Genomic DNA, 17,103 nt, shown 5'->3' on the forward strand with positions numbered 1-17,103 from the left:
TGCTCCTTCTATTCCAATTATTTGCCAGAAAGGAGTTGCTTCACTCTTTTCACATCTTCCGTACTTTTAATCCAATGTTAAATTTTACAAAAAAAGTTCCAAAAAATTGTTTAACAATGTTATGAATTTTACTTCCAAAGTCTTTTAAAAAATGATGAATCTTGTCATCCCAAATCTTTTACTAAAAGATTGGCGGAAAGGTTCGTTTTTTTTTCTATTTCAGTTCAAATGAATCTTTGCGCCAAGTGTGTCCCAATTTGTCGAAAGGAAGGACCAACTATTGCTGACAAATTCGTTTCTGCAATAGTACAAAATTTTAATCTATATTTGCTAAAAATAGGTAAATTGCTGTGAAATTCTCCCAATTAGTGCGAGACGTGCGAAATGATCAGAAAAATTTGAACGTTGTTAACTACCCTCAATGCTAAAACAAGGGCTCATTACGCCACAGAGGTATACCCAAATCCTCACGGGCAAATCTGCCCGATCTGTATATCTCGCAATCTGTTGTTCTTTCCTATGTTAATACATTGAAAAAGTAAGAATATTGCAAAAAACGATACTTTCGCAAAACTGACAAAAATTGAGGGGAATTGCCGAACCCGTGTTCGCAAAAGTGTCCAAATTTTAACGGTGGAATTGAGAGACAAGCTTTGTAACTATTTTTCGGGCTATGTAAAACTTTCCTAGACCATCTAGGTATAAAAAACCACCAAGAGGGATTTTTCGGTATAATAAAATGAACTGATTACTGATTTTTTCTTGAAAATTTTAATTGAAAGTCTTCAATTTAAATTAAAATTTTGCAAATGATTTTCAGCAATGTCATGCGTTTAATCACAGGTATTTTTTGAGAGGTCAACACAAAGAAACGAAAGACAGGTTTCGGTAAAATACATAGGAAACGATTAATTATTTTTTGTTTTCTTAATAACTCCACCCGAATTCAGCAATTGAAATTATTCAATTGAAATGAATCAACAATTTTTTGCGTCCATTTACATGCGTCTATTGAGAGGTGTCCATTGGCAGGTGTTTATTAAATTTTTACTGAAAAATCCCTCACTTCATGCTTAGTGATTAATGACACCTTGACAGGCTTTTGATTACATTAAAGAGAAGAATTTTTACCACGGCTAGAGATGAAACTATTTCTGTGATAATTTAGGATATTGACGCAATTGAGGTATATTTCGGACTGGGTTAAACTGACAAGTATCTAACAAATTTTCACTGAAAAAACCCTCTTGAGGAATTTTTCGGACAAAGCAAAGGGGTTCGCAGCTCTTCAAAAACATTCAACTCAGGACCAAAAGAATTAAAATTTGGCGATAGGCGATAAAAATGATAATCAAATTGAAACTATCTCTCTAATGAAACTATCTATCTATACTAAAAATAATTCTGATTTTTTTAAAATACGAAAACATTTCTTGTATAGGATTTGAACCAGGGATTCTGATTTTTATCTCAGTTTATATATGGGAGACAAAGAAGCTCAGTTCTAAATGGTCGATTATTAAGCTTTAAACTACTTTCACAAGCTTAGATGAAAAAGCGTTAGACCAATTTTACATGCTCAATTAATAAAGCTTGAAAGCAGTTTTACTTGCTCAATTAAAAAAACGTTTGACTACTTTTACATGCTTAAAATGCGCAACAAATTAGTCACAATAATGGATTTTAGATACATCAAGTGCAAAAATTGCATTCCTAAAATTAGCGATGGAGTATTACAGGACTTCCCACTTACTTTCCAACTTGAAAGCATCCCATTTCCGCCAAACGGTAGAACCACTTTTGCAAAAAATAGATACTAAGCTTGTCTCATATTGTTGCTGATTTTATGTATCTAAATTCCAAGCGATTTTTATTAAGGCGGAAATTTAGAGGTATACCTCTGCGTCGTATTGCCATTTGCACTTACAACTATAACATCGGGGTCTGCAACAAAAATTCGATCGTTTTTATCGAAGATTTTGCCAATTTTGTCAATAGCTTTTAGTGCGAAAATTCTGATTGCATAAGGAAATTATCAGCTCTTTTTAAACTCTAATTCAAATTATTAATCCTCTTTTGGATAAAATCACAAGTTTACCTATTCTTTTTTATCTGTCATAGTATTCCAAATTTTAATATCACTTAAATGAGCAACCACTCATTAGGTCTGCAAGATATAAGTTTGCTTAGGAGAAACGTATGATTTTAAAATAATATTATATTAGGAGACATCAAAATTTACTTTTACATCTAAAAAATATAATTTCAAGTTTTTTTTGTTACATAAACTAAATTTCACCCTACCATTCCTCTTACGTCCAAAAATATATATATGAACAGTCCAATGAAAAAACATTGGGCATAGTTGTAAAAACCGAGTATTCAAATATTTCAAATTTAACTCTAATTTTCTTACGTTTTTCCGTTTATTGTTCTTGTTGTATTATGCCTACAATAGGCTCAAGCGTCCCTTTTATTTGCATGAGTATAGACTACCTAAACTGGCAGCCTCATTGTTTTCTGTCGACTAAACTATACCCAACATATTCGGCAACTAACTATACCAACGAAATAATACCCAATTTATTGCTTGATCTTTTCCTAAAGTAATCGGATTGCAAATTAGCAGTTAGTATTACAAGAAAGATTTATCATACTTAAGCGGATAATTTAATCCCATGTTCGGTTATGAGAGCTTCATAGCAAGTCCCGCGGGCCGCTGAGGTACCCCAGATAGACGAAAATGGTTTAAGTAGCCACCATAAAATGATAGCGGTCTCAGTGTGAGTCCAATAGATTCAAATTATGAGTGAGTGATAACTCAAGCCTTTACTCCTGTCTATCGACAGAGCAGTTCCCTACGTAGTACATTTCTCGGTTAAAAAGTGAAAGAAGACATAGAATTTGAATTGAACAGCTATAAAAGTCATTACAGAAAAGCAGCCAACTCAAAAGTACCAATTAAATACTGCAAAATAAATTGGACACCTTCGCTTCCTTTTATTGACGTTCATCTTCATTCTTTCTGCTCTTACTCGGTACCGTCAACTTTCTAATTTAATCATCAGCATTCCGAAGGAATTATTAATCAACAACTGCTCTATTATCATCGGAGAACAACAAAAACAAATCGCTTATTATCACACTCTCCAATTTCAAATTTATTTGGCTTCTGATACAGCTTGTCTAGTTGTGTAAAAAAACCTGTAAACTTGTGAAGGGATTTATAATTAATACTCGATTCGTATAAGCAATGAATGAGTGACTGCATAAATTGCCCCCAGATTATTCAACAATTAGTACACAGATGCGATTGGACGGAGTTTATAGCACTAAGAGGATTTGGTTGGCCGAGAAAGATGAGGGAGGGAGAGGGTGAGGGCGCATTAGTATCGCTTAGGATACGAACGAAGTTGTCGGATTGAGGGTATTATTAGGCTGATAGGGGTATTTTGGCTACAAAAGCGGGCTTTAAGGGCACTCTAAAGAGCTGGGTTCTGGTAGTATTCTTTTGGAATCAAATTTTAGGGCCGGGACAAAATTTGGCACTTTTAAGCCAGGTATTTGTAATAGACAAAAGCATCTTTTTGAACAAATTCTGCCAGAAGAGGGGCGAAAACTCGATGTGAGTACAATAAGATAGGGTTTGAGTGATTTGAAACAATCCTTATGAGCTGTTTCTGTGGAAGAGGTTCAAGAACTCAATGAGGGCATTTTGAAGACTGCCGGGACATCTCAGTCATCTAGATCAAATTTATCATAAATTGGAATTAGAAGATAGACATAAGTAACACGAATTATTTCGAATGTGGGGCTTGGTCTTGCATTTCCGAGAGACAAGGGCACCGTCGACAGAAACAGAAGGAAATCTAGATCAGTCGCTGATGGAGTGGATCAGTCTTCAAATAATCAATCTATTTTATAGCCTTCACAAACTATTAGTAAAGGCATTCATTGGTTTTAATCAAGCATTTTGAAAGCCAAATGCTCTTTAAAGTTTTGATCTTAAACTTCGTGGCGCGTAAAATGACCACAGAAGGAAAAGTTGCTTATTGAAACTGAGGACCTATTAATAAATCATTGCTCAAGACTTACAAAGCATGTCGACAACGCCCTTATAGATACGCGCGGTATGCAACTTAATTATCCAGAGAAAGACCGTTCTTGGTTACTTTTTAGGCAGTGCTATCAACTGAATTCATCATTTCTGCTGAAACTGCCGCTGCGGAGTTGGCATTTTGAGCAACAACCGCTGCCGATGCGCTGGAGTTGGGATTGCATTTGGCGGCTGCAGCTGCGGCTAAATTAGCAGCTGTCACATCGGACACTACGCACTGGAAGTAAGGGTGATCCATCGCCTCTCTTGCTGTCAGGCGATCTTGATGATCAAAACGCAGGAGTTTGTCCAGGAGATCCAATGATTCCGGTCCTACAAGGTGCTGATTCCCCGAGTTGACAAATCTTTCCCACTTTTTCTTCGTATGTCTGCCAAGAATTTCGTTGAATTTGGCGTCGAGATCTATTTGATATTTGTCAATATAGTCATAGAATTCCTCAGATCCCAAAACCTTAACGATCTTGACAAGTTGGTCGTGGTTATCGTGTCCCTGAAAGAAAGGTTCCTTCTTGAATATCATACTAGCAACCATGCAGCCTAGCGACCACAGGTCTAAACTATAGTCGTACAGCTGATAGTCGACTAGCAACTCGGGTCCCTTGAAGTATCGACTCGCAACTCGCACGTTGTACTCATTGCCTGGGTGATAGAATTCGGCTAAACCCCAGTCAATCAATCTGAGATGGCGATTTTCGTGGTCTATCATAACGTTGTGAGGTTTGATGTCTCGATGCATGATTCCCATAGAGTGGCAATAGTCGATTGCTATTAAGAGTTGGTACAAATAATATCTGATGTCATAATCAGACAAGCTTTGATAAAGCGTTTTAAAGTCTGTGTTGTTAATGTACTCAGTCACAATTGACGGCACTCGTGATATGGGATCCTTTACCGTCGCCAGGAGCTGAATGATGTTCGGACCTCCCCGCAAATTCTGGAGAATCTTGATCTCACGCTTAATTTTTTTCTTGCTCACAGGCTTCAGGATTTTCACAACACATTTTTCATTGGACTTAACGTTTATCGCTTCGAACACTTCCGAATATTTGCCTCTGCCGAGTTTGCGAACAAGTTGGTAGTCGTCTGTGGGTTCCCATTCGATTGTTTGATTGTCATAGTCCCAGTATTCACGTGGTCGAAGGTTGTTCACATCGGCGTATACCCGCGCTCTGCTCACAACCATTGAACTCATGCTCTCAAGTGATGTTGATAATCGACTGTGATAATATAGACAACTTTCACTTCAATTGTCCCGAGAGACGCATTTTCCCCCCGTTTCAGACCAGGAAGAGTTCAAAATTTCTCCCACCGAAAAGCCCAAATTACTATCTAAAATTAAATTGAAATTGCGCATAAGCACTGCAACCAATTTTGTTCAGCGCATAATTCTGCACCTAAAATGTCACTACTCTTCAGCGCAAACACAGGTTTAAGACGTAACCACAGGTTTACACAGAGAGGAACCATCGCATCCTCCGAGTCAATTTTCCAATTAAATCTAACACTACAAAAACTGTCATTAACGATTCTTTTTAATTACGGTACGTGGCGAAAAGAGTTTTGGTGCGTATTTAAGACTTCGGATTAGAAAACTCGAAATGGTCACAGAACCAGCTACATGCGGAGAACAGAGTCATTAAAAAATAACTACAAGCTGCTTTGTTTCCATTTAGTCTATTTAAAGTCTATTTTTCACTGCTCCAGCAACAAAAAGGTAATATCTTTATTTCTCTTCCCGCCTTCTCGTTTCACTTCACATTTCGTCAGATTAAAAAATTTGAAATAGCTTCTGAAACGAGCTCAAATTTATGAACCCAAAAATTGCCACAAGATATACTATTACAAAAAAAATGCCTCTCCACACACTGTGAAGATAAAAAACACCTAAACACCAGTGGGACACATTACCTGAAATGAGTTATCAAAGAAGACAATACACAACCCAAGACAGTTACTGTGCGTCAGTGTACGGCACAGGAAGCTCTACCAAAGAAAAAAAAAGGAAATGGAGACGTTGCTGTAACAATTGCAGGCACGTATGTTACCTTTTTCCTTTAAAAAGTCAATTGATTTTGTCAACGCTGACTTATCGACGCTCAATGGAAACATTGATCAATTCAATCTAACTGGACACAGGGAAAATCGGGAATGTGCGTACGCACTTAATGTTCCAACTCCTTATATCCTAAACATTTTTTATCAATAATTGCAGACAATATTTAAAAACAAATTTTGCCCATACGGAGACACATATTGACAAAAGTTATTACGGTTATTGCAGCAGTGATATATCCATTTCATTTTACTCTCGCTGTGCCAATAGATGTTCGAATTTTTGTAACAACAAACAATAGGGATTAATGAAAACAATGAAAGATTGATTTTTTGGCCATACCGAATTTTAGATTTTGACATTATCACCCAACTTCAAGAGGCTTTGATGAAAAAAAAACAGTTTTTCAAGTTATTAAAACAGTGCACTCGGTAAAATTTGACATATTCTGGCTTAAGCCTATTTTGCCTCAATAATCAACCGTCATGATTATATACTCAAAGTAAAAAACTGAAACACTTAGCTGAACACAGTAACATGAGAGAATCAATCAAGTAATTTTTCAAAAGATTAAATTAATTCCTTTAATTGAAAAATTAGGCGAAATGATTCTAAAAATATGTCTATATTTTACTAAGCACCTTCTGAAAGTCAAGGTCTTAACACTCTTTGCATGAGCAGATACCTCTTCTAGCAACACAGCCACACACTAAGAGAAATTGAATTGAAAAATATAACAAATTGAAGAAAAAAAAAACTTTAAAAATTTTTCTCTGCTGTTTTTCTGATTTCTTATAACATTTAACAGATGTGTTTTTAATTTTTCTCAATTTTCAAAATTAATTTAGTATTCCATGTAATGTGTAATCAGTGGTTTTACTAAAAATTTAATTATAAACACCTGTTTTAAAAATTACCGAAATTACTAGCCGAATATAATAGTGAAAAGGTTTTTGAGAATTTTACCTTTAGTTCTTGCTGAAGAAATTAAAAAATGAAAAGATTGCCTCATTCTCAAGGGCTTTCCAACGATGCATTTTTGTATTTTGTATCTTTCCGCAAAAGCTATTGATCGTCCAAAATTAGCCAAAAAAGAGGGCTGGTATACAGTTCATAACTCACAAATAATTTTAAGAGCAATTAATTCGTCCAAAATTAGCTGATAGATAATTCATTTTTTATGAATCAAAAATCGATTAGGCGTAGAAGCATGAATATGAACGGTGTCAGGACAATTTACCCAATGCCATTATAGCCAACGCCAAAATAGCCAATGCCATTATACCCAATGCCAATATACCCAATGCCATTATACCCAATGTACTTTGATATTTTCGTTCAATAATCCGACAACAAATTAGCAGTCGCTATTACCCGTATGTTTTAACATACTTAATGGCCATGGCCATGCCTCAGCGACCCGTGGGACTTGATATGAAACTACCACAACCGAACAAGTGATTAAACTATTATGCTTAATGGCCATGGCCATGGCCATGCCTCAGAGGCCCGTGGGACTTGATATGAAACTATCACAACCGAACAAGTGATTAAACTATTATGCTTAATGGCCATGGCCATGCCTCAGCGGCCCTTGGGACTTGATATGAAACTATCACAACCGAACATGGGATTAAATTATCCGCTTGTTAAACCATACGTGTAAGAGCTATGTTCTGCTTATTAATACCCGGATTATGGAACGAAAATATCAATTTCAATTGGGTATAATGGCATTGGGTATTTTGGCATTGGGTATTTTGCCATTGGGTATTATGGCATTGGGTAAATTGTCATGTAACCATATGAGCACATATCTTTCTGGTGACGATCTCGCTTGTAAACAGGATTTTTACAATTCTCAAAAATTAACATTTTTGTGTTGGAGGGTAAGTTAATCTTTGGAGCAGTTCTGAAAACTAAGATAGTTTCTTGCAAAAAAGGTGTGAGAAGGGATCAAATCGCAAAAATCCACGTTTTGTATTTTTATTTTCGAATGAAATTCTATTCTTGATAAGTTTTTTATGTTACCAGTATCTTTCTGATATGAGTAAGGATTTTGGCTGGGGAGAAAAGACCGTTTGAAACCAAATTTCTCTATTTTTTGTTGGATTATTAATTGAATATCATTTTTTAAAAACTGGTCTACTATAGCGGATGACCTCAAGAAGCAGCGAAAATAACTTAGCTGTACGGTAAACGGCAAAACAGCACTGCAAGTTCACAAGCAATTGAAAAAAATGCGCATGAAAAAAACTATAGCCATCCAAATGCCGTACTGATTATTCGATAGCTTTTCAGACCAACAATGGCCAAAAACATTTGTCAGGGGAAAATTGAATCTTTATACGAAACTGACGTAGGTTCAAGACAAAACACTAATTCATCCAAAAATTTGGTTAAAATCTTTAATTCGATACAACAGAAAACCTAAATGAGCATCTACAACTCCACAAAGCCAACGCAAAAAGATTATCCAAATATCGACTTCATTTTATTATAGAATTTTTATCTTTTAAAATTTTCAACAGGGATGGCTACTGCTCAGTCTGCTAATTTCAGCTGTCCACTATAAACTATTATTCATTCGTTATTCAAAATAAAAAAACCATGCGAAACCCCAACATTAAAATAAAACAAGCATTACCCGTACCTAAGACTCAGAGACAATCACTACTGGTTCAGAGAATTTTCAAGTTTTAGTACTGATTCAGAATAATTACGGAGCCAAATGTGAAGTGATTTCCAAATTTTTCTGAATCAGAGCAAAATTCGGTAGTCTTCTGAATCAGAAGATAATTCAGAATGAATCACTGAATAAGCTCTGAATCAAACAAATTCAGTACAAATTGTGATTTAGACTCTGACTCAGTACTGAATTTGTCTAGGTACGGGTATTTATTTATTAATGAATATAATTTGGCTTATTCATCTCTCGACAATAAAAAACAATCAATGGTTCACCTCTTTGAAATTATACATTATCAAGAAACAACAAAGAATTTTTACTCTCTCTAGTCAAAGAATCTTATTCAATCACTGCTCGCCACTAAAAATCACTGCCACCTAAGGTTATTTAGTGAATTGCTCAAGAGTAACCAACCATTTTAAAGTCAGCTTAAACTTCACAAAAAAAACAAAAAAAATAAATTACAGGAATGAGAACAGGAAAAATTCAACCCAACCCAACTAACAAACGAATCAATCGAAGAGATACAAAATTAAAGTGAACTTCACGCAAGCTGCCGCAATTTCGAAGTACCATTTTTCAAGAAACGAAAATTGAACTGAAGATTGAAATTATAGAAAAAATACCTTGGGTAATAAAAAGGCGTAGGTGAAAAGTCAAATTTTAGTCAATTTTTCAACTATATTTTCCCACAATGAAAAATATAATCTTCCAAGTAATTAAAGAATCAGCAACTGGAAAAGAGTATTTTCAAATAAAAAAGTAGCAACCATATTGCATCGAAAAGCCGCTATATAGCTTGCTTCGATCTGTAGTTGAGAGCCAGAGAAGTTATTTCAGATTGGGAACAGTTAGGTCATAGCACAATAAAAAAAAGTAGAAGTCCATGTTAGAGTGAGGTGAGTGAGTCATGTATAACCAAACAATTCCATGTAGAGGAAATTGACGTCACGCACAAAAATTCGGTTTTCGAGAGACACTAGTCACAATCGCAAAGCCTATTAAAGTAACTTTGACTACTTAAGAGGGTGGTCAAATGGTTGCAAATAAATACCACGAAGACAACAACCTAGAACATGAACCGACTAATGCTTGTGGGAAGTGTCACCTCCGCGCGGGCGGTACAAGCGGGAACGCACGGGCTACCAACAACCCTGTGCGGCAAAGAACACAGAGGACCCCGGGATTGGACGCAATCACACTGAACGGGAAGAGAGCGAAACCCCTCGGAAGTCAACGGAGCGGCGAAGAACCAGCCATTCGGAGCACCTCCAAAAACAACCTCGTACGGCCACCACCTCACCGGGTGCAGTCACGTGCGGTGTTTTTCGAGGCTGACTCAGAACACCCAGTCCATCTGAGTCCGCTAAGGGCTGGAGACGTCGAAGAAAACCCAGGCCCCAATTGGTGTGGCATCTGCGACCAAAAGGTCACCAGTAATTGTATTAAATGTACCTGGTGTGAAAGATGGATCCACCAAGTGTAGCGGCCTGGCGAAACAAGATATCAAACAATTTGCTAAAGCCAAACAGTATGACTACGAATGCGACAAATGCAACCCCCCCCCCGGTCCACCCTGGCGGGGAGTCTTTGGAGGATGAGCAGAGGAGTTATCAGACCTGCTTCCACCCCGCGCAGGAGCCTCCATCGACAGACGTGACACAACGAAGGGACTCAACAGCTCCCGGGCTCCACCCCGACCTGGAATCGTCTCCGGTAAAGACGAGGGGGGCATACTACCTGCGTCTACCCCGTGCAGGAGCCGGTTTCGATAAAAGTGCTGCCTCAAGGGGATCACTTAAACTCCACCTGTCTCCACCCTGGGCAGGAGCCGCCTGTGGTGAAACCTTTTGGGACGAGTACTGGACAGAACCCCGCCTGTCAGCCTCAGGCCGCTAAGGAGAATACGAAAGAGAAAACCCGAAGATGGAAGAAACGCAGACCCACAGAGGAGATGAAACGAGCTCGCCGGGAAAGAAGGAAAGCCAAGCGCAAGAAGCACAAGGAGGCGCGGAGGCTCACGAAACCCACAAGACCCAAGATGAACAATGTCACCACTTGGAATCTCCAAGGTATCTCAATGCATGAAAGAAATAGAAATAGATTGAGACGTGTCTCCGTATATGCGCATCAAAAGGGATGGGAAATTGTTCTGATATCGGAACTGCGAGCTAAAACGCAAGGAGTGGTATGGCTTGGAGAGGAAAACACTCAAACTTCGATAATTCACTCCCAAAAGTGTGGCATAATGTTATCCGGAGAGTCACTTACTGACTGGATTCAGGAAGGACAAGGTAAGAGCTTTCATGAAAGAACAGTAGCCATTGAAACACACGGCATAAGGCTCATATCAACTTATCAGCCATTATGGAGCAATGGTCCGGAAGGAGTTGATGAATACCGGTACGCTCTCACTGATGAGGTTGCGAGAACTCCAAGCAACAAACCCCTTGTTATCGGAGGGGATCACAACGCTCACATAGGCCGAGAGAAGCCCAGTGAAACTAATGGTAGGTATGGCCTATGCACTCCAACAACCGCAGATGTGGAGGACATGTTAGATTGGTGTGAAGTAAATGAACTCCAGTGGGTAAACTCTTATTAAAACTTGAAAAGAGTCACCGTACTTGGTATGAGCTTGACAGGTTCTTAATGAGGAAAGGAGAGCGTCATTTTGTCGCTCGTAACCTGGAAGTGACCGATGAACTCTGTTTATCCGATCATAAGCCAGTAACCCTCCATATAAGAATACCAGATATGAACCGCAGACCAAGACAAACGCGGAACCCTAACATCAACTGGGAAAAGCTAAAAGATGGGAAAACAGCTAAAAGTTTCAAAGACAAAATTCAGGAACTAAGTAACAACATCAACACAAATAGTTCCTGGAACGATAAAGCTAAGGTCCTTAACAAAGCCGCCAAAGAAGTCTGTGGCAAGAAAACGAGGCACATCGCAAATCCATGGACCGTACGGCGAGAGGATGAACTAGCAGAGCTCTATAAAGCAATATCTCGCGCCGTTACCAGCCGAAATGAAGCATTAGCACAAAACCTTCCAGAAAACATCATAATGCGCAAAGAGCGACTCAAAAAATTGCTAGAGGTAATATGAAGAGGAGACTTAGAACCTTGGAAAGAGATTGGTGGGATAATATACTAGACGAATGGCGAGGGGCCAAAGAAATAGGAGATATGGATAGCGTATACCGCATCCTGAGGCAACTTGGAACAAGAAACTGTAAGCCGAATACTGGCACCACCAAAACCGATGAGTTCAAGGCCGATTTCGAAAAAGTATCTAAAGATAGATATGAAGCAGACCCAGTTAGCCTAATCCAAGCAGTACATAAAATGGCGGACCGTCGAAGCGATCCTAAAGCAATAGAAGCAAACAATAAATTAAATGAGCCACCTACAACATCAGAAATTTAAAAATGCAAATCAGAAATAAGAAGCTCCGCGCCGGGGAAGGATAACATACGCATAGAATATATAAAGCTGGCAACAAAGAAAGTTAAAGATCTAATATATTTTATAGTAGAGAAAATGTTTCATGAAAGAGCTCCAAAGTGGGACGAAATCCTTATATCTGGACAAATAGTGCCTCTGTACAAGAAGGGTGACAGAAATGATGTAAATAATTACCGGGGTGTGTGTCTGCTAGCAATGTGGAGCCGCATTTTAGAAAAGTTTCTGTCTAAAAAGTTAAGAAATTGGGCAGAATGCCTGGTACTTCTAGACGATAACCAGAGCGGGTTCAGGATCGGACGGTCTACCGCGGACGCGACACAAATCCTGGTAAGAATTACAGAAGACACAGATGATTTAAAGAAAAGAAATAAAGCCGGAACCCCCGATAACCACTCCAGTGATCCTGAAGCCAGGCTATTAGACCTCAGGAAAGCGTACCCAAGGGTAAATAAACCCGTCCTTTGGGAAATGTTGAGGAGGAACGGAATGCAAGGAGATTTCCTGAACTCAATCATAGACCTACATGAGGCCACCAAATACCAAGTTAAGGGTAAAGAGGAAAATAGCTTAGAATGTTTACCGGAAAGAGGTCTAAGAGAGGGATTCTCAACCTCTCCGTGCTTATTCAATGTGTACCACAGGTGGTAATGAGAATTGCTGAGGAAGAGCGGAGGAATACCTGCGACCCAAAGTACGGACACAGGGGTAAAGTGGAAATGGATTTCCGGTAGCAATTTACCAGACATCAATAAAGTAGAGAAGCCCAATAGTGAAGCTAGAGTTGGAAATAACCGTTTCCCTGTTCGCGGATCGGATAACACCACTATAATTGGCGAACACCGCGAGCTCAATGAAGGAGTGCAAATAGTGAAGCATGTCATGGAAAGTTTTGAACAAAAGAACAATGAGGACAAAGAGGAAAAGGCTTTTTTCGGAACTACCGAGGCTGATGAAATACGAAGGCTCGGTTGTTGGCTGGGGCCGAAACAAGACGTAAAAAATAGAATTAAAAGAGCCGGGATGCTATGGACTAAAGTTCGCGGACAATTACAGAAAAGTAAAATACCGAAACGTAAACAAGCACAGATAGTACAGACGTGTGTCGAGAGCGGCCTTCTCTTTAATTGTGCAGTGCGTCCCTGGTACGCAAATGAAAAAGTGCATGCAATCTTAGATTGATAAACGCTACCGATACATTTGGAGCGCCACTTATAAAAATGGAAAGCGAAAATGTAAACAAGCATATCAGAAATATATTAGATATCAAAACACTAAGATGGAAAATTGAAAAACGTACCCTATAAAGAATCGGACACGTACTGAGAATGATTAACAAAAGAACAAAAAAGCGGCAATACTTGGCTGGCTAGCAAGCCTAGAAGAGCTACCCAAACTCCCTGGTCACAAGAGAAAGACTCTTTTATTGGCGTAAATTACTAAAAGAGGCGGGAATAAACTGGGCGGAAGCACCCAAGTTAGCAACCGACAGGAAAAAGTGGATAGCTATAGTAGTATCAAGAGTGGAACACATACATGAATGGGAAACCGAAAGAGCGAAACACCACCAAACAAGACAAAGAACTAACATACACAAACGGAACTTAACACCACCACCGCCCAGTCTGACATGCGAGGTATGCAACAAGCAGTGTAAAACAATGGCAGGCCTCACGATACACAGGAAGCGAATGCATGGGCCGACTGAAATTTCGTTCTCCTGCGAAAACTGAAAGCGCACCTTCCATTCGGAGTCAAACTGGCGAAACCGCTTAAAGAAATGCGACCCGACGTCTTCCAGCACCCCAGCGAGAGTATACAGACCGAGATGAAAAATATGCGATACTTGCGGGGAAGGAAAGTCAGCTTCAAATTACGCGAGACACGTAGGAAACTGCATCTGAGTGAGAGGACAAGCCCCAGGAGGGGGCGAACGTCTAGCAGAAGAAGAACCGACTAATGAAGGAAGAATAGCTTTCGAACGACAGGCGGGTGGAAAAACAGTTAACTACACCGAGATTCGAACGCAGGACCTCCCAATCCCTAACTAGAAGCACTGCCCACTCGGCTATCTGGCCCTATTAGTTGCTATGCTGCAATCGTTTTTATTTTAGCAACAAGCTTTACTTCGGAGTGAGAAAAGGGACATCACTCAAAAATGAAGAACGAAAGCGTGAAAAAGTCACTTGAAAGTCACCGAATCTTCTAAAAGAAAAGCGCAAAAACGGTCAAGCGAAAAATTTGCATAAGGAAAGACCGACACATTTCCAATAACTGCCATGAACTTCGTTGAAGAGCACTTAAAAACCACGCGAAAATCAAAACATCGCGATATCAATTAAAAAAAACATATCCGGCAGCTTGCCGGAAAATAGCGCCATTGATTCCCAAAACCCAGATCAGGATTGAAAGAACAAAAAAATGACTGAAAACATTTCTAGTGCAAAATATTTTTAGTTCATTTTGTAGTAAGACGTACTCCTATTTCTAAATGAGAGTATGTAGGGGCTAGTATCAATGCCAAAAATCAATAGAGATGGTAACTAAGAATTATCAGAACAAAATTCAAGCTCCGGGCATCTAAAAATGGGCTAACCCATTTCTGTTTTTGATTTCCTTTTTCAATACTGACTCTGTTGATTTCAGATTGTTTTGCTGAGCAACTGATGTTTAAAAGCACCTTGAGCAGAATGAGAGAAATAAGCCTGGAGAAGTCAAAAAGATTTTACGTAAAATGTTGAACAAGCTGTTAACTAAGGCAAAGCAAAACGAATTTTTGTTCGACGAAGTAAAAAAATCGTAGCACGACAAGCCCTGAAATAAAATACAAAGAATTGAATGAAAAAGTTAAAAAATAAATCACCTCTCGTGCAGACTAATTGAACATTGCAAGCCAAAGAGACCGAAGAAAGTCAGCTATAAATATTAGAGATAATGATAACTATCGGCATTAAAATTACAGTTTTTGAGGTGGGTATCAGCGTGTTAAATACCAAGGTTTCCATATTAAAAAAAACAGTAAAGCGAGAACAAAAAACTTCTCATCAAGAAAAATCTCGATTGCGTACGAAAGACAGGAAAACAACCAATTAATGTCAAAAAAACTCAAAATCAGCTGGAATTCGCTGGACTCTTGATTTTTAAATCTCCAGAATCAACATAGTAAAACTAAAAACAACACAAGAACCCAGTTTCATTATCCAACATATATTTACAGGACCAGGTGAGTTCATAAAAGACAAAAATGGCAAAATTTCTCGAAAAATCTTTCTAATTTGTATACTTTTTAATATTATAGACTTTAAATTCACTCAGCAAAACCGTAAAAAAAAACAATCCGTTTCTCACAATAGACAATAGGAGGGAAGAAAATGACCCAAAGAAAAAATGAGAAATTAGCAAAAATAATTAAAAACGTGATAAAATTCTTGGCCAAAAGTTTCATTGGCCCCTAACAGTCAACAAACACAAAATAAGAGAAATTTTCAACTTCAAAAAACGGCACGGTTTACTACTGCAATTTTTATTTAAGTTAGCAGCATTTTTGTAATTAGTGGGCATTACTGATACATATACCTCGAAAAACAGACATGAAATAAGTCTAGCTTGCACAAGAACTCTATAGACCAACACCAATTGAAGATCTATTAAAGAAAATACTTTTTTAAAAACTGGAAAAAGATCGCAATATTTGGGGTTCAAAAATTTCAAAAACGACCTTTTCACTTTTTATTCACATCAATTTTAGCATACTATGGATCTGAAAGACTACTAACACATTTTAGGGACTCTAATCAAACAGTGTCCATTGGGTTTTAACTGTTTATCCCGTTTTGAAAGAAAAGTCATCAAAAAATGTGTGATAAAAATACACACATTTAAATTCAGCCCTCTATTAAATTTGTCAAAAATTAACTAAAAAACCTCACCGATAGTCGTAAACCATGATATAGAGAATCAAAATCTACCTATTAAGTATTTACAATAAAAACACTTTTTCCGTGAAATGAATGGATAGGAAATGATAGTCAATTAGAACTGATGAAAAAAAATAACCAACTAACGCGAATGATCGCGTTTCAAATAAAACCACGACTAAAGTAGGCCGAATTGCTCCGGAACTGACGAATGGTCGCCATCGTCAGTTCAGTAGCTGGCTCCGGTGGGATGCAGCGAGGGAAGCGGGAGCGCGCGGATGGGGCGGGGTTAGAGCGTGCGGGGCTACACGTGGCATGAGTCGGAGGGGTGAAATATGGGGAGTGCGATAAATATGGGCGAAGGGTGGTTTAAGTGGGGGAGGTTTGGAGGACAAACTCTACAAACCGCCCTTCACGCTATGAAATTATGTTTCCTAAAGTTTCGGTGAATCGCATACCCATAGACTATTAAACCTCAAGAGACTAGTGAGGTTCAATGAGAACCTTACTTTGTGGGCGGGGGTGGGGGGTCAATCTCTAAGAACTGCCCTTCACACCATAAGTATGTCTCCAAAACAGCTTCTGCGAATCGCGTCCTTGGAGACTAGTGAGCTGAAAGTCTCAAGAGTACTTAATGCCCGCTGGGCGCTACCTGTTTATCCGCTTTTTGAGGACGAAAAGTCGAATGGGTTAGACGAAAAATCGGTCAAGCGAAAAATAACATAAAAAAGAAGACCGACCAGACTAATATAATTGCTACAAACTTCGTTTGAGAGCAACTAAAAACGGTCAAACAAAAATTTGGAGCAATAAGCAAGCTTGATTAAATTGTTCTTACCAAACACCCACTCTGCACA

General features: G+C 38.5%; 2 protein-coding genes across 2 annotated transcripts; one reads left to right on the forward strand and one right to left on the reverse strand.

Annotated features, from left to right (window-relative positions):
- Nucleotides 1–2,891: 2,891 nt before the first annotated feature.
- On the reverse strand, nucleotides 2,892–5,443 carry LOC142336158 (casein kinase II subunit alpha-like). The gene has a single exon (XM_075384759.1). The coding sequence runs from the start codon at nucleotides 5,307–5,309 to the stop codon at nucleotides 4,176–4,178; it is 1,134 nt and encodes a 377-aa protein (XP_075240874.1). The 5' UTR covers nucleotides 5,310–5,443; the 3' UTR covers nucleotides 2,892–4,175.
- A 6,526-nt stretch (nucleotides 5,444–11,969) lies between these two features.
- LOC142336617 (uncharacterized) lies at nucleotides 11,970–12,980 on the forward strand. Its single transcript, XM_075385526.1, has 2 exons — nucleotides 11,970–12,099; nucleotides 12,601–12,980. The coding sequence occupies exons 1-2, from the start codon at nucleotides 11,970–11,972 to the stop codon at nucleotides 12,978–12,980; spliced, it is 510 nt and encodes a 169-aa protein (XP_075241641.1).
- The last annotated feature ends 4,123 nt before the right edge of the window (nucleotides 12,981–17,103 follow it).

Source organism: Convolutriloba macropyga, chromosome 3 (genome assembly GCF_964194025.1).
Source record: "Convolutriloba macropyga chromosome 3, txConMacr16.3, whole genome shotgun sequence".
NCBI lineage: Eukaryota > Metazoa > Xenacoelomorpha > Acoela > Convolutidae > Convolutriloba > Convolutriloba macropyga.